The sequence below is a fragment of the Danio rerio genome, chromosome 15 (genome assembly GCF_052040795.2).
Source record: "Danio rerio strain M-AB ecotype USA chromosome 15, GRCz13ab, whole genome shotgun sequence".
Lineage (NCBI taxonomy): Eukaryota > Metazoa > Chordata > Actinopteri > Cypriniformes > Danionidae > Danio > Danio rerio.
The window spans coordinates 31,079,594-31,105,069 of NC_141035.1; the positions used below are offsets into that span (position 1 = coordinate 31,079,594).

At 35.8% G+C, this 25,476-nt stretch overlaps 3 protein-coding genes across 14 annotated transcripts in view; all 3 read left to right on the top strand.

Moving 5' to 3' along the window:
- Positions 1 to 3,455, top strand: part of myo1cb (myosin Ic, paralog b) — an 84,732-nt gene extending 81,277 nt beyond the window's left edge. For 4 of the 12 annotated variants that reach the window (XR_015508716.1, XR_015508720.1, XR_015508718.1 and 1 more), the window contains 3 exons: positions 691 to 790; positions 877 to 2,384; positions 2,610 to 3,455. Coding sequence is in view for 4 of the 12 variants with exons in the window: in NM_001317189.1 (NP_001304118.1) it covers positions 691 to 790; positions 877 to 903 (127 nt within the window). In the remaining 8 variants the exon portion in view is untranslated. Of the gene's footprint in view, positions 1 to 690; positions 791 to 876 lie in introns of all 12 variants that reach the window. The other 8 variants (XR_015508717.1, XR_015508721.1, XR_015508719.1 and 5 more) reach the window with 3 other exon arrangements.
- Positions 3,456 to 5,989: 2,534 nt separating this feature from the next.
- On the top strand, positions 5,990 to 17,481 carry si:dkey-118k5.3. Its single transcript, XM_087284264.1, has 7 exons — positions 5,990 to 8,622; positions 12,177 to 12,599; positions 12,708 to 12,794; positions 15,088 to 15,171; positions 15,251 to 15,334; positions 15,427 to 15,510; positions 15,589 to 17,481. Exons 1-7 carry the CDS (start codon positions 6,815 to 6,817, stop codon positions 15,680 to 15,682), a joined length of 2,664 nt encoding a protein of 887 aa, XP_087140390.1. The 5' UTR covers positions 5,990 to 6,814; the 3' UTR covers positions 15,683 to 17,481.
- A 2,294-nt stretch (positions 17,482 to 19,775) lies between these two features.
- slc43a2a (solute carrier family 43 member 2a) overlaps positions 19,776 to 25,476 on the top strand; it is a 39,875-nt gene continuing 34,174 nt past the window's right edge. The window contains 2 exon segments of the mRNA NM_200251.2: positions 19,776 to 19,883; positions 21,737 to 21,962. Of these exon segments, the coding sequence (NP_956545.1) occupies positions 21,803 to 21,962 (160 nt within the window). The 5' untranslated portion in view covers positions 19,776 to 19,883; positions 21,737 to 21,802.

Genomic DNA, 25,476 nt, shown 5'->3' on the forward strand with positions numbered 1-25,476 from the left:
TGTATATTTATTTATTTTTTATAGGCAATGGGTTGATAGGAAGGAGAATAGGGTGTAAAAAGTTTGCTGTGTCTTCATGATTATTATTCTGTTACTGTGTTATCTGTTGTAATATGCAAATAGAACAAAGTAATAAATATGTTGTGCCAAAAAAAAACACAAAAATCATCACTATTTCAGGTATGTTTTTATTAAAAGAAATCCCGGACGAGCCCCCATTTAAATGTTTTGACTTAGAAATTTAGCCCTAGGGGTTAAAGAGGTAACATTTTGATGTGACTCAGTTTGTAGAGAGTTGGTTTTGTAACAAAATTCTGCAAACTAAAACCCCCCATGACACAGACTACACAAACAGGTAACACAATATCCTTCCGCATGCATATGTTATGTGCAATACACAAACTAACCAATTGCCACCAACAAACTCAAAAATCATTAGCCCCATTTGAATGTTAAGACTTTAAAGTTTAGCTCTAGGGTAACATTTTGATGTGACTCAGTTTGTAGAGAATTGGTGGCAAAACGACAACCAAACAATGCAAAAATAAGTACATTTATTTACAAAATCGAAAAGAATTCAAACAGCAAAATAATATGTACATGTTTATATAACAAAAACTCCAAACTGGCTGATTATTATCCTTTAAACTACCTAATAGAAATATGCTTTGCTTTTTCTCTGATGAACAGTATAAAGTTCGATGTGGCACAGGGAAAAGAAGGGATCATAGACTTTACAGCTGGCTCAGAGTTGCTGATAGTCAAGGCTAAGAATGGACACCTTTCTGTGGTGAGCAAATACATTTGAATCTATGCTTATCTAAAAATAATTCAAATCAAAAACAGTGTGAATAACAGCATGTTTGTATTCGTCAGACCGCCCCTCGCCTCAACTCAAGATGATGGACGAGTCGTGACCAAGCACTTCCAGATACGCTCCTTAGTTCTTCAATCACATGACTACAGGCGGAGCTTTTCTCCACCAATCAGACGCCGGCCAGCCAGCCGCACCAAAGGCCTCTGCTTTCAGTTGCGAAAATCCAGCAAACTTATTTATGTTTTGGGGGATTAATACTGCTATATGAATATATGATTTTATATGTCGAAGCCAAGAAATAACAATATATGTATGTGCATTTTTTCATCTTTATCTAGCTTATTTGGGGGGTGTTGAATGATTTGTTAGAGACGGTGACCTCAGCCATGATCACGAGGTAAATCAGGGTTCACAATTAGCTTTGGTCCTATTTATGATTCTTTTTGCAATCCAAACCCACTCAGAACCAGTACACATTTGCTTCTGTCACTATGATTTGAGTTATTATTGCTTGGTAACTCAATCAAATGTTCATAGGAAAGGTATTATGACTTTTTTGCATAGAAAAGATGACTTTCAGATTCTGTTGAACCTGTTTTACACACTATTTGTGCGACATAATTTCACTCACATGCCTAATAAGTTATTAATATTAGTTGATGTGAGGGATGTAAAATAAGGAGAGCATATGCCAAGTTTAATGAATGTGATTGTGTGTGATTTGTATGAAAAGGCTATGAAAATGATTGGATTTTATTTCTTTTTCTAGAAAATCAGCCCTATTGTGAGTCGTAATTCATAAACTACTTTAAAGGAGCACTCTTTGTTTTTGCAAATAGGCTCTTTTGGAATTTTTACAAACCCCCTATAGTTAAACAGTTGCGTTTTACTATTTTAGCTTAGCATAAACTATTGAATCGGATTAGACCAGTAGTATCTCGCTCAAAGATATCAGAAAAGAGTTTAGATCATTTGACTATTCAAAGCTAAACCTTTCTATAATTATAGTTATAAAGACCTACATAAATTGAAAAGTTGATATGAATTTTTTTAATGAGATGCTAATGGTCTAATCTGATTCAATGATTTATGCTAAGCTAAGCTAAAAGTGCTCCTGCCATACCCGGATATAGGCTGAATGAATTTCAAAATGGTAACTCAAAACTGTTTGACTCTTTGAAAGGTGAAGAGTTTCAGAGAGGTGGAGAGGCCTCATAATGTTAGGATTGGATTTAGAGAGTATCTTTGATAAGGGAAAGAAATGGGATGAAATACAGTGATGGACAATTGATTCTTAAATCATTCAGGATTTTTTTCTCCTAATACTTTGGCCACAATAACCTCTCTTATTAATGTCATTTCCCCATGTTAGCATTACTCTAAGTTCTTCATGAAGCTTGTGTCAATTGTTAGCTTTAATGGTATAAAAATTGTACATTATCTATTGTGATTCATAATTCATTGCCTACTTTAAAGGAGCACTGCACTTTTTTGGAAATAGGGTCATTTTACAGGCCCCCTAAAGTCAATCAGTTAAGTTGTACTATTTTTGAATTTATTAAAAGAAGCACTTTTAGCTTAGCTTAGCTTTAATCATTGAATCGGATGAGACCATTAGAATTTGCTCAAATATTTTTTAAAAGAGTTCATATTTTTTATGAAATAAATCTAAATCCTATGTAGTTACATCGTTTATAAGACCAACATAAATTGAAAAATTACTATGAATTTTTTTGAGCGAGATGCTATGGTCTAATCCGATTCAATGATTTATGCTAAGCTACGCTAAAAGTGCTCCTGCCAGACATGGTGATTGGCTGAATGGATTAAAACATGGTGAAACTCAACTGTTTAACTCTAGGAGACTTGTAAAATGTTTCTCAAAAAGGAGGAGCGTTCCGTTAATTTGAAAACTGACATCAGTAACAATTTTTTAATCTCAAAATTGTGCCTCAAAAGGGTAAGATTGGATTCAGAGAGTGTCTTTGATAAGAAAAGATTCCCAAATCATTCAGGCTTTTTGCTCCTAATCCTTTGGACACAATAATCTCTCTTATTAATGCCATTTCCCCATGTTAGCATTACTCTACGTTCACAAGCTTGTGTCAATTGTTAGCCTTAATAGAATGGAAGTTGTGAGTTATCTACAGTTAATATGGAACTTGGCTTTCTTATTTTTCTGAGGCAGGTTTGTGTATATGTAGATAAAAGGTAACAAAGCACTACTAAATGCTCAAAACCAAATGTAATATGTCATTTTTGAAACCAAAAGTGAACTGTGGCACCTAACGCTGTTGGTAGCACAGTTATTTGATTTTGCCATTGAGCATGTGCCTATCATCACTAGTGTCATAGTTGACGATGCTAAAGAAAAGAAAAACACTGTAAGAAAGACACACGATTAAATAAAGTCAAGTGCCGCATGTATTTAGAGCAAATATCTATTTTTGACATTTATTAAAACAAGAAATACAATACTATTTGCATAAGCTCTTGGCCCATTAATTAAGATGTAATTCACAGTTTGTGAGTTTGTTTTATACTTTTTGTGTAAAAAAGAAAAACCTGGAAAAATATATATGACATTTTGAAGCAGACTGACAATGTATCTGAGCATATTAAAGCTGATTAAAAGCTGTGAGCGTCTGGTTTATGTATAGTTTTCATTTGATAATGACAATAATTATTATTTGGAATGGAGAGAGTTTGGATCATTTTCATATTTAAAGCTGAAGTGAAATGAATTGTTTTGAGTGAGATGCTAATGGTCTAATCTGATTCAATGATGTATGCTAAGCTAAGCTAAAAGTTCTTCTACCAGACTGAATTTACAAAATGGTAAATCTCAACTGTTTAACTCTTTAAAAAAAGGTGAAGAGTTCTTTAATTTGAAAATTGAGGTCAATTACAATTTTTATTCTAAAATTTGTGCCTCATAATGTTAGGATTGGATTTAAAGAGTATGTTTGATAAAAAAAGAAATGGGATGAAATAAAGTGATGGACAATTGATTCTCAAATCGTTCAGGGTTTGTGCTTCTAATACTTTGGACACAGTAATCTCTGTATCTTCTTGTAAAATTTTAATTTGATAATGACAATAATTATTATTTGCAAAGGAGAAAATGAATTGTGTTGTTTTGGTAAGTCTATCCAGAGTGTGAGACAAATGGCAGCGGTTGGATTTTCACTAACCAAAATGTTTTGAAAGTATTTTGAACTGTGCATATTAATTAAATAAAAAGGAATCATTCATTTGTTTTAATATTTTAAGTTTTAAAAATATAAACTTTAACAGAAAACAGTAGGAAATGGAAATTGAGCTGTTAAACTCTTAAAACTAAAGGTTCTTTACTGGCATTTGATAGTTCGGTGTGCATTAACATTCAAAGAAGCATTCAACACAAAAACATTATTGTGGAAATATGTTCTTTGTTTATTTGGTAACTCTTTGATTTAGCAGGGTGTCTGCAGAGTTTTAAAAAGTATTAAAATGTCTGAACTTTCACAAACTAAATTTGAGGACTTAAAATGTATTAAATAGACTGAAATTTTGACTTGTCTTAAATTATTGTAAATAGGTTTTAATTTTTCTTTGTCCATAAAAGTCTACCCAATCGGGCCAACATGCAGTGGGTAGCACAATAGCCTCACAGCAAGAAAGTCGCTGGTTCAAGCCTCGGCTGGGTCAGTTGACATTTCTGTGTGGAGTTTGCATGTTCTCTCTGTGTTCGTGTTGGTTTCCTCCAGGTGCTCCGGTTTCCACTATCCAAAGACATGCGCTATAGGTCAATTGGGTAAGCTAAATTGGCCGTAGTGTAAGAGTATGAATGCAAGAGTGTATGGGTGTTTCCCAGTGATGCATAAGCTGCGAAAAACATATGCTGGATAAGTTGGTGGTTCATTCCGTTAGTTCCTGATTAATAAAGGAACTAAGCTAAAAAAAATTATAATAATCAATGTATATGCATACAACTAGGGTTTGCTTGTTTTGACATTTTTTTTTTTTTAGAATTTGCAGCTAAAAATAACTTAGAATATAATGTATAATAAAAAAGTCCTGTATAAGTGTGAAATGTAATTCATAATGGTCCTAAAAAATGTTTTAATCAGTCTTTGTGAAACCTGCAGAAACCATGTTTAAGGTGATGTAGTTACATGTTCCATATGCTCACAATTGTAGTTACAATGAATTACGCATCATTACATGTAACAAGTACAAGTATGTGCTGGGGTGGCTTTAAGCACTCCCAGGTATGGGGCTCTAGCATTGAAACTCAAAACACTCTCTTTCTCTATCGATATTAAATATAAAATATATTTGATGTGGAATCTTTATCTTCTTACTGTAAAATTAAATACAATAAATTCACACATATAAAGGAGGTTCACAAACTGCACAGTTAATGAGCCATACTTGATAAGACTTTAATATTTGCATGTGCAGTACAGAAGAAACATTTAACTATTCATAAGGGTCCTGATATTGAAAAGACGTAATGTTGTTAAAACCTTAAGGGTTATGGATAGATTAACCTATGATAGAACATTTATAAAAGAGCTATAGAGCATGGTCCCAACATATTTCCTGTTTTATATTTTTAATTTATAGAGCTTCAGAGATTTCAAAAAGAGACATGTTGATAAATAATTGTATTATAGCTTATTTTTCATAAGTTATGATTGAATTGTTGAATTGTTACAGTTATGGAATTGTTTGTTTGATTGGAAACGATCAATGGCATGACCACACTGAAATGGTCTATATGATTAAGGCTTATTGGGATTGGTCGGGTCCCCTAAATCCCTTGCTACTTGCTTAATGAAATTAATTAGTTAAATGAATAGTTACACTGTTAATATGTCACTTTAAAATAAATGTAACTGATAGTTCTTTACACCAAGAACAAATATTTTACTAAACTATTCGCTGAAATAGTTTAATATAGTTAATATAGTTTACTAATCGTTTCTTTGGTTTTGGTTTTCTCATAACGCACAGCAAACTCCTTTATTGAACCTTTATTTTAGGGGGTATTGTAAATACGAATGCACATCAGTAATCAGAAACCAGCCACATATTAAAGGAGACTGTTCAGAGAAGAGCACGAGTGTTTCTGGCTGTAGGCGGAGATCCTTCAACTTCTTGTATTTTGTTATTGCTCAATAAATCAGGTGACTTGCGGGGGAAAATGACAGAGCATGTCAATCATATGGACGCCTATAATGTTGCCGTTATATACTATAGCGATTCATTTATAAACTGTAATACGGTAGTAGCTTTCGTGTTAAGTAATCGATAGATATCTCCTATTTGTTTTACATCATGTGAATATTTTGAATACGGCTATTATCAAAGGAAAGTTTCACTTTCAAAATGAATGAGATTCTACGGAAGTGAGGGAAGCGTGTGATACTGTTTATTGGCGTATTTAGCCATTCCTTTGTTTTGGTTTAGGAGCTCTTATTATACCTGTTTGGATGTACACCGGTTATACAGTAAGCCAGATTTAATTCAGAGGTATTTAAAGGAATGTGTTGGGTTACTTTCTGGGCGTCAAGCTATTCGTTTGATTTCCCTGTCAGAGTTTGTTCAGTAATGTTAAGTACCGTTTAAATAATACATTGTGTTTTATTGATATGACAGTGAACATATTTGGACAAACACCTTCTGAGTTAAGAAACAATGACACAACATTCATTACTTTTTTGTCGATTTACCACACGATACCGACATAAATGAGACACGTTGTGTTGTCGTGCTGTTTTGGTTAAACTCTGACAAACACTTGTTTAACAGACATGTATCGTTGTTGAAATGTTATTTGAATACGCGGCTGGAATAACATTAATTGTACAAAAAAAACTAATTTTAACATAAAATTAATTAATTATTCTTTTTAAATAACTTCAAATTAGAATTGAAATCATTTTCAGGGGGTTCAGGCCATAATAAGGGGGCCCCAAATTCCCCCAGAGCCGGTAATATTTTAAAGTGATGGCTGTTAGAGTCTGTTGCACTGAGATTCAACTGCGTCGCGTGGAGCTGGTGGAGAACTACAGTATACACTTGACACGCCTTCTGGACGTGTTGTTTAATGTGGGGGCATTGACCGAAGAGGACCTCAGTCTCATAAGGGGCTCGTCTGTTAGAGGCGAGCGGGACTGTATGAGATTTCTGCTGGATGTGCTGAATGGTAGAGGAGAAGAATCATGCAGGGCGTTTTTCTATATACTACCAAGTATCCAAGATGGGACCTTACAAATAGGGCAGATCGGCAGACAAGAGCATCTCAAAAAACACAAGGAAATCTTATCAAGGGAGCACAGCCTGGTGGACTATCTCAGCATCAGGAGACACACTTCAGGGCAGGATGAGACCAGACAGTTGACTGATATCACCTTCTCAAGACAGGCTGGTTATGCATCATCTTCTCAATGCCGACATGAATCAACTGGAGTTGGAGATGCATTCAGAACATGTGCAGATGATATCTGCGTTTTCAGCGATGTTTACGGCAGTCTGCTGTCCAGTCAATCGAGTGGTGTGAACATGTTGTCAGGAGTTGCTGGAAGTGGAAAAACCACAGTTGTAAGACGCTTGGTGCGAGAGTGGGCTGCAGAAACCACTTCACACAAAATTGTCTTACCCTTGTCCTTTCGTGAGTTAAACCTCATAACTCAAGAGCAGAGCTTGCAAGACCTGCTCTCAGATCACTACATTCACCTCAAACCTTTCCTGCATGACTTACTCAAGTCAAAACCAACCCAGTTTTTACTCATCCTAGATGGTCTGGATGAGTTCTGCTACCCTCTTAATTTCGAGCACACTCCCAAATGCTCAGATCCCGAGAGGGTGCTGCCTATACAATCCATTGTGGTCAATTTAATCAAGGGAAATCTGCTTCCAGGCATGTCCGTTTTTCTCACCTCAAGGCCTCATGCGGTCTCCAAAGTTCCTCCGGTGCTGGTCAGCCAGTATTACAGCCTGTTGGGTTTCTCTGTAGATCAGCAGAAGCAGTACTTTGAGAAGAACTGCAGATCTCCTGAGGCTGCTGCTGCAGTTTGGGCCTCAGTGTCGTCCCATAAACCCCTTCTCCTCATGTGCCACATTCCCGCATTCTGTTGGATTGTGTCCACTGCCTTGCATGACGGTGGCTCCTGCCTTTATCCTGATCCTGTAAATGCCAAGTCAGGAGAGCAAGAAGGCCTCGATAAAGATGACCTACAGATACCTTCTGAGATGAGCTCCAAACCTGTGACGATCACCGAGATTTACTGCTGTTTCGTTAAATCCATCGTGCTGTTCCATGCCCAAGGGCGAAGCGAGGGCTCCCATCACACCAGGCTTCAGCATGCTCCTCATGTCCTGGCTGAAATGCAGCCAGTACTCAAAAGTCTCGGGGCGATGGCCTTCAAAGGCCTCCTGGAGAGACGATTCATCTTTGAAAGCTCCGATATAAACTCTTTTAATCTGGATAGCACCAAACTCTCACAGGTGTTCCTCTTCGAGATCCTTAAAGAGGATCGAGCGTCCCTCACCTTAGAAAAGGGCTTTCATTTCCTCCACACCAGCGTGCAGGAGTTTCTGGCCGCCTTGTACTATGTTCTACAGTCACTCTCAGGATCAGATGCGTTTTCAGGCCTCAAACCAAGAACAGGCCGATATCTTCAGTCTGCGCTTAAACAAATGGGATCAGCTGTCAACAAACTCAGCAGGCCGCGGCGTCTTTTCTGCAGACGTATTAAGAAGGCACTTCGCTGTGGGGAACAACATCAGTCTGGACACATGGATCTTTTCTGCAGGTACCTTTAAAAAAAGCCATATATAATTAAATGAATGCATACCCAACAAACACATTTACGTTGTAGCGATGTCTGTACAACGTTGCATGTTTTCAAAGGCAACATCACCACTAACCGCTTACGTGCTCGCTACATTGTTAAGACGTGAGAAGGCTGTAGCAACGTTGTCGTGTGACATTAAGCAACTGTGAGGAGACATTCTTGCTACATGTATTAATGTTTTTTTTCTCCTGGCAGTTTATCAATGCTGCCTAGAATACCGGATAACTAGTAATGATTTCCAGTAATGCTTAATATTAAATATTGGTCATTCATTTTTCTTTTTTAATTTAACAATTGCAATTGAAGTGTAAAAATGCCGCACAAATGAATATGATTAAACTTTTTTATTACATATTTCACAACACTTAATACATACAGTACACATCTAATTATAAGCAAACAGTATAAAATGAAGATTAAATCAAATACTTAACTACATATAATTAAACAAAGCGTAGGCTAAATTAAAATGTCAGTTGAGACGGTACAAACAATAGAAGTAAACAAGAAAGCATTAAAAATAAAAATAAATAAATAATTAAATAAATTTTTATTAATTAAAAAATGCAGACACGACATTAAAGTTCTGGACTGGAGAACACAGCAGACCGGGGAGCGCAGTCGAAAACCAGGTGTAACTTAGTTGTTGGTTCGGAGAAATCAGTCAGAGATAGAAATCCAACAGAGAATCCAATTCAGAGTTGGATCCACAGCAGCCACGAGTCAAAATAGGCAGTGAAAAACAGATCAGAGCTTGACACAACAGGACTACACAAATCCCCACTGATGACTTATTTAGCAAGAAGAAATAAAGCAATACTCACGTCTCCTCCTTAAATGAGACACTGAAGGCTCTGTTGAAATTTAAACTGATTCATTGATGATGAGTAAATGTTGCACAGTGGTCTTCCATGCCACCTAAGTACAACCTAAAGCAACAGATGTTTAAAATGGCAACATGACACCGCTGTGACAACCTTCAGCAACAACGTAGATCCTCAACCTTTTTACAAGGTTGGTACAACATTGTAGTAGCGATGCAATGGATAACAATTTCACTATTAACCGCACTTTAATTCGTCACTGTTAGGGCTTCTCAACAGGCTTCTCAACACCATGTTTCTGCATGGAACAAAACTGCTGCAACTTAACAAAGTTATGCCAACTGAGTGCTAGTTTGAAGTTCCAAGCTTGTACACCATGCACACTGGATTAACTATAGCTGAGGCTATTAACTAAGGGCCAGTCACATATCGCGTCTTTTGCGCGCGCAAGTTCGTCCTTTCTAATGGAGGTGCGTGGCTTGCATATGTGGAGTAATAGACTCGTTCTTTCAACCTACTTGTTGAAAGAATTCCGTGAGCGCCCTACACTGAGAAAAAAAATAAAACAAAATGAAAAATACCAAACATTTTTGTTATAGAGTTGATCAAAAGGTTCAGCAGCGATTGAATGCATTTCTTCACTGTAAAAGGGAAATACTTAGCTATCATGTAACTTAGATTTACATTAGACAAATACTATTTATTTATTTATTTATTTATTCATTTATTTATTAATTTTTAATTTTATTAATTTATTTTAATTTTATGTATTGATTATTTTAATTTATTTCATTTTTTATTTTAAATTTATTTATTCATTTATTTTAAATGTATTATTTTATATATTTTCATTTATTTTTAATGAATTAATTTATTTAAATTTTATTTATTTATTTTCATTTATTAACATTTATATTAATTTATTTACATTTTATTTATTTATTTAAAATTAATTAATAAATTTTTATTTATTTAAAATGTATTTATTTATTTATTTAAATTTTATTATTTATTTAAATTTATTATAATTTTTTTATTGACATTTGTTTTCAGTGTAAAATTATTATTTATGTTTAAATGTTTAAACGTTTTCACTTATTTTTACGTCCAAAGAGAATTGGACAATTGTTTGTTTTTTATTATTGTTTTTTGTCATATTATTTGGTTACTGAGCAACAATAAAAATCACTTTAATTAAAATATTAAAAATGGAGTTTTCATGTGATTTTTCTAAACTAGCTGTGTTTTGAAATTAATGAATGCATAATAATTGTGATAACCGTGATTATTCCTCAGACTATAATCGCACAACCAAAATCTATAACCGTTGCATCCCTACATTGTAGGAAGGACGCTATATGTTGAGGCAACGTTGTGTGTTTGTTGGGTATTTATATTGACACTTTTTTCCTTTTGTTTTTTCCTAAAGGGATAATTTTAAAAAATGAACATTTATTTACTATTTAAGACTGATTTATACTTCTGTTTCAAGCGCACGGGTATGCTCCGACACAGCCTTCGCACGGTCGCACAGCTCTCGCCGTGTTTGATGCTGATCCGCACCTCTCAAAAAATATAACTACACATCGCACCGATCCATAGCACAAGCTCTGTGATTGGCCACCTTGGTAACTGTGATGAGTTTGGGCAGTGCTGAGAGCCACGAGCCCGATGGAGCGAGTGTTTACAAGTGTCGACTCATTTGAAGGAGCTCCATATGGAAACTTTAATTATGTGTTTACTTATGATCAAAGTTGGTGCACGTTCGCCGGTTCCTGCCTCAAAATGAGCAAGTTTGAGCTACTTCTACATTAAGGTAGTGTTTAGAAAAAACAAATCACCGGTGAAGAAACTCAACACAGAAGAACATAAAAACCTCACTGCCAGCTAGTGTTTCTGAAGTGTTATTGCAGAGCAACACAAACAGCGAGCAGAACTATAAATGCAACTATGCGCCTTAACTCACCCTAAGGTGGTTCCAAACTTGGTCTTGGAGGGCCGGTGTCATGAGAATTTGAGTCCCCGCTGAGAATTGGGCCTGCCTAAAGGACCCAGAGTGATCCTATTGCTTTACTGGAGTTGTAAAGTACAGTATATGAAATCACATTCATAATTTATATAAAGTAAAAGGTGTGACTATTTCATTTAAAACGGCACTTATAAGCGTTATATTGACTCTTTCTCTTACTTGTGTATAATTAAAGGCATGCATTGGTAGTGAAAATGAGTATTTATTTTTTATACTCTTTAGTTAGCCCGTTAGCTTATTTGTTAGCATTATCCTAACCCTTACCCTTCTGTTAGTCTCCTGGCTACCATAAGCTAACGCAGTTCTGATTAACTACACAACAAGGTATCATTATAATGGCTTTTGATCAAGCGTTCAACACAGAGGATTCCTTAGGGGTTCTAAACGAACTCGATTTCGCGGGGGACTTGATTTCTCACCACACAGGTATCCTAAGTTTAGTTCCAATCCCAATCAGACACGCCTGGGCTAGCTAATCAAGCTCTTTCTAGGCTTTCTAGAAAAATCCTTACAGGTGTGTTAGGGCAAGTTGGAGCTAAAATCTGCAGGACCAAGTTTGTATACCCCTGCCTTAATATAAAAAATCTGACCAACTTTTTGAAAAATTTTGATCTATTTTGATGACTGCATTTCACTAAACTCTTATTTTCCTTCTGCAGATTTGTTTGTGGCCTGCTGGTTCCCAGGACACGTCTGATCCTAAATGGATTTTTTCCTGATGGGCCCAAAATGCATCTGCTCCGTTGCGAGCTCTCTCCAGACTTGACTCCTCCTTTCCTGCTCCATCTGTTACATTCTCAGCTCCAGAGCTCCACCCTGGGCCCGGAGAGGCAGGTCAATGTTTGTCACTGTCTGTACGAGGCCCAGGACCCAGGTCTGTCACAGCGCCTACAGGGTTGGATGAAAGTTCTTTCACAGCAGGCCTCAGATCAGTCTGGTTCGGTAAACAGGGACTGGAGTGAACTGGCTTTCCTCTTACAGCTCAGCCCAGACCTGCAGGTTTTACATTTGGACGCTCAAGGACTTGATGCTGATGGATTAAGCAGACTCCTACCAGTCCTTCCTCTTTTTTCAACACTGAGGTAAAAACCGTAGGCATAGTTTTTTTTAGACAAAAACAAAGCATGTATTGTTAAATGTTATTATGTATTGGGTTTTGTAATATTTTGTGAATGTTTTTCTGATAATAGTCTCGGTCAGAATCCTCTTGGTTCAGAGGGAGCTGCTGTGTTGTCCCTTGTTCTGAGAAGCCCAGACTGTTGTATTGAGAGGCTATGGTAAGTGCAGAAGGTCAATTAAATATAAAGTAATAAAAAGTGAATAAAAATGTTAAATTAAAGGGTTAGTTCACCCAAAAATGAAAATTCTCATTATCTACTCACCCTTTACTTGTTCACTTGTTTGACTTACTTTCTTCTGTGGATGATCAGGGGTGCACTTGATCAGCACGGCCACCCTTGTGTAAACTCTGGCCACCCCAATGTGATTTAGTTGTTGATATAATTAATTTAAATGTACTTACGTAAATTAACATTTTTTCAATAAATAAATTAATCAGTTAATTAATAAAATGCAGCCAGTAAACTATTGTGGATTGATCAGCGCCACTGACATAGCTGATTGACTAAGATTGCACACTTTTTATTAAGAAATTGTTATTTCTGAAAAAAAGAAAGTTGTGTTTTATCTGATTAAAAACCAGAAATTCAAAAAAATAAACATTACATTTTGAAATCAGCTTTTCAGAATCTAGTTTATTTAGCAAGTGGGTGTATTTTGCAATAAGGTACATCAAAAGAAGAATATGTATTAATGTATTGTGGCTCAAAAAGGAGCATGGATAAATGATAGTATTAGGGTATGTATAGTAAGTGTGTGTGTGCGTGTGTGTGTGTGTGTAGTAATGTCTTTCTTTCAGTTTGTTCATTTGTTTGTTTTATTAATTGGGTATATGCCGAGCTAGTGTTCTTCCCATACTGATAAACTTCCGGTGACCAGTTATTGTGAACTTTTTTCAATTTTATACGGTTCCTTATACAGCATCGATGTTGTAATGTCATTAAAATACATTCAGTTAAATAAACTTTGGCATTCATTTAGTTGTTCAAGTGTAAAACGAGACAAAAAGCCATTTACTCGCACGTGCCCGTCAGAATTGCCAGGCTAGCGCAGAAGCTCCATTGAATATACTGGAGTAAAATAAATGCTCATATTAAAAAGACAAGGCGGATGTTGTTTTAAAACGGTTCCCAAAGTGAAAAGTTCTAAAATCTACACCCTTGTGTTTTCCTGTGTACAATCAATCTATTGTATGTATTTTGTGAAACAATTAAGTCATCATCATGCCACATCTAGACCCTAGTCAAACACAACTACACCTATGTTTTATACGCATGCTCCAAGTCTTAGTTTTTTTGTGTATCTCTGTGATAGAAGAATTACTGTGCTACATACCTCAACCTGATCTCACTAAGTAGGACATGTTCCTGGATTAACATCCATGTTGATTCTGGAACGACAGTCCAATTATTCAGAATTAAGGCATATGTTTACCATTTATGTTAAGTTTAGGCTTATGGTTAAGTTTATGCACTTCTACATGATTGCTATACAAATATTTTTCCCCTCTGATTTTGGGAATAATTAACAGTCATGTTTGGGTTTAGGGATAGGGGTTAGGTATGGATTACATTTTTCAAACAAAAATGATGCTTCAGGATCAACATGGATTTTAATCCAGGATCGCATTGTACATGGCAAAAGTCATGACGTGTGCTACATACTTGTCTAGCATGTAAACAACATTGTTTGTAGTCATTGTTTGTTTTTTTGAGAGTACTCTTATAAAATTTAGGCAAAAATAGGCATCTGGCTTGATATGGATGTAGCCTGGGATGATTTGAGCTTTGTGACATGATGTCCTGTCGGAATGATCATCACAAAATGGGTTTACGGTGGTCATAAAGGGATGGACATGGTCAATAATAATGACCTGGGTCTCATTGATAAACATGCTGTACGCATAAAAACAGGGTGGAAAAGTGCATTTGCCAGTTCCCACGCAAAAGTTGATAGGAGAATGTGCACAGCTGTATTTTAAATATTATTATTAATATTGTTATTATATTAAATATTGACTTAATTGAGTCACTTTAAATCATATGAGCTATAATAATTAAAAATAAATGCAAAATTACTATGCTATTACTTGAAGGAAGGTTTCTACATAAGGTTTTATAAACGAGACACCTGATCCATTACTAAAAGCCAAGATGGTTCAATGCTTTTATGTTGTTCACACCAAATTCTGGCCCTGCTATCTGAATACTGCAGAAGAAATCGAGACTCATTTGATGTGCTGTGTGTTCAAAGATGCTGACCCTGATTGTACTGAGTGGCTATTTGAGAGAATGTTGCTTTTTATCAGCTGAAGCAGTCTGACCACAGGATCTAAAGCACTGATTTACTGCCATGTGATTGGCTAGATATTCAGACATGCCTAATAAAGTGGCCAGTGTGTTTTTGTGTAATTTATAATAAAATAAATAATAATGTTCATGTTCAATATAGGGTGGTTGCGACAGGGCTTGGATGCGAAGGCCTGAGGATCCTTGCAGAAGCTCTGAAGGAAAATCGTACCGTGACTGACCTCAGGTGAACACCGCAAAATGTTCAGTTACAAATACTGTACGTTGTGCTTTCCTCGTTTAACGCTCGTAATATCATTCATTAGAATGGCCATCAATAAAATTGGAGATGCTGGAGCTGGTTATCTTGCAGACCTACTGAGGACAAACCGCACGCTGACAGATATCAGGTGACCAAGACTAACCTCTGCATTGAAATTTCACAATAAATCAATGGCTTATCTTCAGCGTTCAATATGTCTGATTATTTCGCTTCCTACAGACTTCGTGACAATCTAGTAACAGATAAAGGAGCCGAAATCCTCATGTCTGCACTCAAAGAGAACACTACCTTAAAGTATCTGTGGTAAGAGTCATCTAGAGCTGATTTATTTCAGGTTATTTCTCTAACACAGGTGCTATAGATTTTCTTTATTTACTGCAGGCTCTTTGACAACAAGTTTACCAAAGATGGCGTCAGAAAACTGAAAGAATTTGCAAAGACCAGACCCAACCTGGACATTAAAGTGTGCATCTGACACTCAAACTGAAAACATCTCTCTAAAAGGAACGTTCGTTTCTGAAATGGTTAAGCAAAATTTCATTCAGAAATACTATGTTGCTCTGATATGTTATTTTTAACACACTGTTTCTTCCTTGTTTATGTTCATATGCCTTTTCTGTGACAACTTCTGAATTTCATTGAGATTTTCAAACCCTCTCATCTTATTTAATCAAGATCTCTACATCACTATTAGTAATACAGTGAAGTATGAATACCTGGTTTTACTGCACTTTCTCACAACATGTCCCATATATGTCCCATAACTGTAATGTCAACCACTAGTGCTTACACTACGAAAGCAGTCCAGGCACATGGGTTTTAGGTCAACAGTGGAGCTCAAAATATTTAGGCTCCATTTAATTCTTTCAGCTTGCACAGTAAACAGTGCAGGGTTTCACACAATTCTCCATGTTGTCCCAACACAAATCGATTAAGTTAGCTTAATTGTCCTTACAAATTTAAGTTGATTGAACATAAAACAATTAGGTTATCCCAAAAAGCTCAGCAATATTGTGTTGATTGGAAACAATTGTGTTGATTGAATTAACAATAACACATCTTGAAGGGATAGTTCACTCAAAAATGTACATTTACTCACCCTCAAGTGGTTCCAAACCTTTATGAGTTTAAGATATTTCAAAGGAATCTAACAATCTCTAACCATTGACTTCCATAGTAGTAAAAAACAAATACAAGTTTACAGTTTTCTTCAAAGTAACTTCTTTTTTTGTTTAATAAAAGAAGCAAGTATATTATAGGTCTCAAACTGGATTGCTGGAGGGCCGCAGCTCTGCACAGTTTTTCTCCAACTCTAATCAAACAGCTGATCCAACTAATCAAGGTGGTCAAGAGTTCTATGGTGTACATTAGAGGTGGTTGAAGCTAAATTATGCAGAGCTGTGGCCCTCCGGGAATTGAGTTTGAAACCATTAAAGGAAATTGTAAGTAAATGATGACAGAATTTTCATTTTTGCTGAACTATTATTTAAATATTGAACTATTCCAGGTGTAAACAGGGTCTCAGATTCACACTTCATTCTCTGGACACTGAAATGTATTCATTTTAGTAATACAGTGGACTCTTGTTAATAGGCAACCTTTTTAGCAAAAACCCCACAGATTCATAAAATGGTGCTCTCAAAAGACCTATATAGGTGTCTTACCCTTTAACTTGCACTATAGGAAAACTAAATTTGGCCATTTTGTTTGATTAAATTGAGTTCCTGAAACCACTCTAAGCAAATACTGAGGGTTTTTTAATGGTAACCAATGCACAGGCTTGTTAAAGGGTTAATACACTCAAGTTTATCTTGTACTTTATTATAAATTATTATCTTCTCTTTTTTAGCATCTCAGTCTAGTGCCAATGGTTTATTGCTCATTTTTGTGGGTGTTTTTATATATGCAGAGCTTACGGCTCCTGTAGATGCTTCATAAACAGAAGTAAAATGTACGTGTAAAATACACAACGGTATTGCATTTGTTGTTTAGTCAATAATAATATTATTAGTAATTGATTCAACATGTCAAATTAACATTAGAACTTCATGAACTTTGCTGTTTCTTAACCCCAGCTGTCAGATAACTGTTAGAAAAGTTGCACGTCTGTCTTCTTTCTAAAAGTTGCATAATGTGTTTCAGGCATTTCATTTCATCATGTCATTGACTGCCGCAACATCGTGAAATATGAATTGTGTAGTTATAGAAGTGTTATTATACAGCCATTAAAGCAAAATGTACAAACAGATGTTGAATAAACACAGTACATGGATACTCCAGATTCTTGTTTGCTTTTATAATGGAGTCTGCGGTTTGTCGTCCCTGCAAAGTGTAAACAGCATTGCTTGATGAATGATTACATATATTACTGCATGCTGTCTTGGATGCAAACACTTTCCATACATACCACGTTATTTATAATGTGGAACAGAACTCTCATATGTGGCATTAAGTTAGCCTAACTGATTTACAGGTAAATAATCAACTCCTACAGTACACACTTATAAAATAAAGCTTCTCTAGTGGCCTCAGTGGTTCCATGTAGAATCTTTGACATCTGTGGAAGCTTTCCATTCCACAAACGGTTCTTTATATAGCTGATATCAAAGGTATGGTACATTTAATAATATATAAATTACATAAAACATCCTCAGGCTTTTTTAATAGGATAATTCTCCAAAAATGTAAGTTTCCTCAATTTAAAATCTGTTGAAATCTGTTGAACATGCTCAATGCTTAAAATACATCAATAAAAGCAAATACTACCCACATAGCAAAATAATCTCTGACCCACACAATCAGCGTTTGCTTGACCCACATGGCCCAGTGAATTACGGTACATCACTGGACCAAGTTTGACTTTCAGAAAAGGGACAAAAATGGACCATATCTGGGTCAAGTCTCAGCCAAGTAAATAACCCATAACTGAGCCTAAACTGGGCCAGATATGTTGGTTTGTCATGACTGCAATGAAATTGAAAAACCCATGAATTATTGCAATTTAGGCATGCTATGGGCATGCTTTTTCACAAAAAAAATGTTTTCTTTATTTGAAAATATTTTAAATGTGGGTCAAGGTAGCCAAATTCACATGACTCACTTATCAATTATTAACATCTGGGCCGAATGCTACATTTTACATCTGGCCCAAATATTGTGTGCTCAGCCAATCCAGGGCCATGTTTGACCCACATGCTGTATGCCAGTGCCGGTGTCCTGAAATTTTATCCTACCCATCAGATTATGCTACCAATACTGTATTCGAATGGTTCTGGGGTTGGGGTTAGGGCTACATATCTCCACATTAAAATTTAAACTGGTTGCAAAATCTGATGGGTAGCATACTGCGTCATCAAAATGTGCTACCTACTTTTTAAATGGGAGGTAGGACAATCTGACAAGGTGGGAGAAATCGACAGAACCCCGGATGAATGCCTGCTGTGATTTACTGTGTGTCAAATCTGGGCCAGAATTCCTTGCTACCTGTGTATAAAAGTCAGCGGCTTGCGTTTTTCAACATTTAATATAATGTGTCTTCAGAAAGGAAGAAATTCAAACAGGTTTGTAAAACATAAAGTCTGAATAAATTACAACAAAAGCTACATTTTTGGGTGAACTGCCCCTTTAAGTTTACTTTTAACGGAATAAAAGTTTATTGGAGAATGAAACTGGCCTCTAAATGCTTTTGAAGTCGTTATTGTTAAGAATATGAACAAAAATTAAATAACGAAAAGTGTATATGCTGTTCCACAAGTTCATTTGAGATCAGTAATCCCCCATAAAGTAACATATTTCTGGAGTAAGGGGAAGCTGCAGGCCCGGAGACTGCATTTGAATGTAGTTGCTCATTTAAACCACCAGATGGCGACGTCATGTTTTATGACTCATAGACGATTAGTCCTTTGTTCAGTTCAGTGCTTACAAAAAATACAAGAAACCGAATACAGCAAGCTACTATTAATAAAGGTCTTCGGTCTTTGTTCGGATTCCATGTATCATAATACACCCTTTTGTATTTGCTACCAAATTAGCCTATTTATCAGTAAATGATCTTTGATAAACAGTCCATGACTTCAGAAGTTTGAAAAGAGTCTGAATATGATACCCAGTGTGCAAATGACTGAAAAACATCGAAACAATGTCAAATTCAATAGCCATATGTTATAATATTTCAGTTCATCAGTCGGTTTTGATGTGTTTTTGTTTTGAGTATCCTATCAGCTTGGCCATTATTATCACAGATGTTGAATTCATAAAGTATGGGGACAGCTTTCTTTGTTTTGTTTCGTCTTTTGTGTGTTATGAATGTTAAAAAGTCTTAAAAGGGAAGCAAATACCGAAAACGATAGCAGGAAGCACAACATCACACAATCCCCTGTGCTCTGAGTGTTGTTCTTTTGCTGTGGAGCAAAAAATAAAGTAAAATTATTTATATATATATTCGTCGAGCGGCGCTCTGATTGGTCGGTCTCATCTCTAGCTCAGGAACCAGCCAATAGGCAAGTTGCCTTGTTTATGTGAAGCAAGCGGTGCAAATATAAAATCGGCAATAAGAGATGTTTGGAAATAAATTGATGTTTGAACATAACCCAAGGAGTGAACTCGGCTTCAGAAAGCTGTTTATGCCTTTTCGACGCTGAAGACAGGCGAAGCGAGGATTTGGTGAAGGAAAATAGGTAAGACTTATTATAAGGATGCTGAGCTATAAGTTTACCTGTTATGAGTGTTGACATTGAAATAGTTAATATAATCATTGATGAACAATTCCACAATATGTATTTGTTTTAACCCATAGGGTATTCATTTGAAGACGTTAGATGATTTCTAGCATGATGTCATATAATAACGACCATAAAATAATCTTTGTTTAGGCTAATAACTGCACATTGCCATGTCAGTTGTTGTTTTGACGTTATGAAGCGTTACCAAACTGTGATGTGCTGTTTGAACTGTATATAAGGCGGTGAGTGTTTTATGCCGCAACTTTATTCAGTGTGTACTGTAAACAGCTGTATGACTTTGTGCTTTGACATGCTGTTCATTTGTGTTTTTGTATGTCATGGTTGCCATGCAAAAAAAAAATAATAAAAAACGTTTTATTTGATTCCCGTTGTGATGCGGGTTCTTAAATTTGACCTAGGAAACCGCTTTGCAGCATCTTATGACAAACAGCCGTCAAATCTGCCAGTACATCACATCTTAGCTATAAATGACACTGACTCTGCATTAATACAGTATTTGTTTACCCTAATACCGAACAATAGTGTGAAGCGAAAACCAGGAAGCGCATTTAAGGGGTCTGTATGTGCAGAGTGTGTGTGTGTGTATATATACAAGGACCAGCTGAGCTCTGTGTGCATGGGGAAGGAGGGGAAGTGGGTTCACACATACATATACACACACAGGCGGAGGCACTGATGATGATGATGATGATGCCTGTCCAGTTTAGACCAGTTTTTCTGGGCAGCACGTTTTCCGCAGGATACTGCTTATCGTTAAGACACAAACAAAACATCGCGAGCAAATTAGGGAAGAAAAGTCAACCAGTCAAACGACCGATTTCCGATGCTTAAAATTGTTTTATGAACCGTTTGCGAGCATATAAACAGCTTCTGTTATATTTCTGTTGGAATTCCCCAAACGACATCGTTTGTGCAAAGCAAGCATAGAAATAAACGTATATTATGACGTGATGTCACTTCCCCGCTGGTTAAATTGATTTAGTACAAAGATATCCGTAGCACAAAGCGGCTGACTCGCGCCGCACTGGTTCGAACCGGCTGGATCTTGGTCTCACGTGGAGCTGCTTTCTGAATCTGTTTATCGCGTAGCCAATGAGCGAAGAAGCAAACATTTGAATAGCCAATCAGATGATACAAGGGCGGAATTAGAGGCGGAGAAATGGGCGGGGTTTAGACCAACAACATGCTCTTTTGGAACTCAGCTTTTTTCCCTTCATGAGCTGTTTTGAAGCAAAGAGAGACAAAGGGATTGGATTTAAATGATGTTTGCTAGGAGTTGCGCTTAAAAGAAGCATTTTGTATTGTGATAAACAATTATGTGTATTCATTTGGATATTAAGAAGAATAAAAATATCAAATTTATCATTATATTTGTATTGATGCAGTTAGTTTACCCTGAAATGAAAATTACAGCATTATTTAAGCCCCTCAAGTGAGTCGTTGCAAACCTGTAAGACTTTTGAGCATTTTCTGAACAATAAATTAAATTATTTTATGAGATGCTGACCCAAAATGAGAATAAAAGACAAAATAAAGTTGTTTCTTTAGAAGACTTATTTATTTAGGTTTTTGGACATTTAGAAGTTTTGAGTGTACAAATTTTCAATGGTGACCTCAAACAACAACAACAAGCAGGGTTTTTTAAACATTTTAAATTAAACAGAGTGAGTAACGATGACAAGAGATTTAATTTCAGAACTTTAAAATACAAAAGTAATAATATATTTATAGCAGTATAATGTTTGTCATTAATCAACTAACACCCAACTCTATGGCCACTTTCACAGGATCATCCAGCGTTTAAGGGGATTTCCTCTGTATTCCCAGCACAGCTTGTATCATCTCCTTCAGCCATGGCTCCTACACTGGCCACAGCCTTCTCCAGGCGCTGGTGGATGGCCATCACTGCGGTCATCGAGAACCTGTTGTTCTCAGCCGTCCTGCTGGGATGGGGCTCGCTGCTTATTATGCTCAAATCTGAGGGCTTTTACTCCTACCTCTGCAGAGAAGCAGGTGAGGAGGGGGGCAAACGAGTGCACACACAAACAAACACTGGAGACAACAAATGCACTATGGATGCCAGATTGAATGCTGCAAATAATTAAGCGAACATCAAAGAGAGGGCTTATACATAGACAGCATATTAATTGCTTTAATAGTTTTGTTTTCACCCAAAACATGTCATAAAAGCTAAGATGTTGACTTGACCTACAAAAAGTTTATTATTTCGCAACAGAGGCTGCAACGGTTTATAGATGTTATAATCATTTCATTGCTTGAGGGAATGTGGTGCAGTGTTATAAAAAACAAAAAGTGTCTGGCGCCCATCACAGGGCTTATGGGAGAATCCAGACCTGAACAGGCCATCAATCGATCAATGAGAGTCTAAACCTTATTTGGAAGCTCTTTTGCTTTGTGTTGCAATTAAAGGAATTACAAACAGCATCTACACGCTTATTTGGCATTAGAATGTTGGCAAAAGGGGATCTAGATCATTTGAGATCTATCACAACATGCACACAGACCAGAGGACTATTAGTCTGCTTATATAATACAGTACATCAGCTCTATCTTGAGGATCTTCAGAATAGTTCAAATGCCTGTTAATTGCTTATTTGTGTTTCCAAAACAAGCATGACGAGAAGATGAAGAGCAGAGAACTACTCTGAACTGAAATGTGGGTCAGCTTACAATTATCTATATATATAGTGCACAAAAAAGCACAGGCTTTGATACAACAGATACACTTTTTATTATTATATATTATTATTATTATTTATATATTATATAAATGCATATTATTAAACAATTTAGTGTATAATTTTTGTGTTTAATAAAGTATATTATTGTTTATATATTAAAGTATAGATACAGGAGGTATTTCAAAAATATTTTATAAGTATCATATAATCATAAATATACAAACATCTAAGCATTCTAAACTAGATGCATTTCATTGAGAAGCAAAATTACTTCAAAGATGTTAAGTCTTCCTTCCTCCAACGTCTAGCATGATTAGATAACCAAGATGAAACTCGGAACTGCAACCAACAAACCAAAACACAATTTTTTATTATTCATTTTTAATATCCCACTTTTTATTTTCATAAATTTTAGCTATGATCGTAATTTAAATATAAAAAAATTAAATTAAACATTTTAAATGTAAAGTTGAATAATTAATGAGTAAAAGTTGAAAAAAATAATAAATCAAATGAATGAATCAAATTTATTTATTTGTTTTAGTGCTGTAACCAGTAGTAAAGAAAGGAAGAAATGATCTGTTCATGTGAGCTTGATCCATGCTGCAGAAACTTGATACATGCTGTTTAAACAAGTAAAAAAACTATTTTTTATTTGTTGAATTTTGGGATTAAATCAACAAAATGCAATAGTTGACACATTTAACGAGTATTTACAGTTGAAGTCAGAATTATTAGCCCCCTTCTTTTTTTTTCTATTTTAAATATTAAATATTTCCCAAATGATGTTTAATAGAGCAAGGAAATTTTCACAGTATGTCTGATAATGTTTTTTCTTCTGGAGAAAGTCTCATTTGCTTTATTTCGGCTAGGACAAAAACTATTTTTCATTGTTTTTTAAAGCCATTTTAAGGTCAAAATTATTAGCCCTTTTAAGTCATATATTTTTCGATAGTCTACAGAAGAATACAATAACTTGCCTAATTACCCTAACTTGCCTAGTTAAATTAAATAACCTAGTTAAATGTCACTTTAAGCTGTATAGAAGTGTCTTGAAAAATATCTAGTCAAATAATATTTACTGTCATCATGGCGAAGATAAAATAAATCAGTTATTAAAAATGAGTTATTAAAACTATTATGTTTAGAAATGTGTTGAAAAAAAATCTACTCTCTGTTAAACAGAAATTGGGGGAAAAAAATAAACAGGGGGGCTAATAATTCTGACTTCAACTGTATATTATTATATTGATTAAATCTCTTAGATCAATATTGGCCTAATACTGTAACTTTTTTTGCAATAGAGAGTAGAATATAACAAGAAAGCTAAAGTAGAGTGGACGGAAGTATCAGCAAAAAGATGCAAGGCAGGAATCACACTGAGGTCACATTTGCGCTAAATGTGTGTTTAACCACAAGGCTAGACACACTGACCTGAAACTGTTTTAATGCATGCAGACACACCAATGCAAGTGAGTTCATACTGAAAATAAACATGTTCTCGATTAAAAGGGAAAACAAGTCAATGTTTCTTAGCCATTAAGGCATATTCATTACAGATGAAGACAAAACCAAAACTACTGTGCAAGAGCATTTTTTGCCAGTGTAATTAATGCAGATACATGTGGACTGTAGCCCTGAACGACTGTTCAGCTCTGTTTACGACTCTTGGCATGTCTGTGGAGAACAGCATGTTCCTTCTGACGTCCAAGATTAACTTTATTTATTAATACAACCTGCATCCATTAATTACATAATCATGCACTAAAGCACACGTATTCGTACATGTACATATTAAGACTGCTAGCGGAGCTCATGGAAATATCATCACAAGGCCAAATGCCTCAGAGGTAAGAAAAAACATGAAAGCACAATGTGAGCCAAAAGCCATGTTTTGAACATCCTATAGAGTATGCCAAACAAAGACATTTGTGTTATGTATATTCATATCTAAAGGGGAAATGCACAATGATGAATAACGGCTCAGCTATTTGATTTTTGACCTTCTGTATGTTCATAACGTGTACTGTGTCATGTGGTTGTTGGCAATAGCAAAATATCTGCTTGTTGACACTAGTGTGGAGCGTTACATCTTGTTCTTCACAGCAACTTTTTCAGGGAATGGGGTCAGCAGACGCAAGCATGCTGCTCCTGGGTTATTTTTCCACTCTAAAATCTGTGACCTAAACGATTTAACACAACATTGTGAAAACACATTTCTGTTTTTCCAAAGAATCTTATGACCCATTAGCACAATAACACACCAGCACACCTACACCTTTTGTTTAAACTAACATGCGCCTTTCGATTATCCCATCTTTACATCTGTATGGAGCACTTTCCACTTGTCATCCAATTGACAAAAACACATTTTAATACTAAACTGAGCCTTAAGGTCTGCCATTCTTCATTTATGTGTTTGAGGCTTTGTGTTTCACGTAGCAATGTGAAGTGTGAACACAAACACAAATGCGTGGCGTTCCTCCTCCCAAATCCTTCTTACAACACTTACTTGACACATTTATTGATGGGAGAGTGATATATTAGTTCACAATGCAATCCTGTACATTCACAGTTCACTTCTCTCTTTATTTTCCAGCTGTCGTCAGCATGTAGACATCAGATCTCACATGAAACACGGAAGTATATGTGGCTTAAGTGTTTGCTCAGTGTAAATATTAGGCTATCTTGCTGTTTCCTCACCTACTTTAGTTTTTTTTTCTCTTGGACTCAGCTTTTTGCTTCATGTTATCTGCTGGTGGCTTCGTTTTAATCATCAGGCGTGAAGAAACACAGATCAGAAAAATGCTTGTCTGGCTAAATAC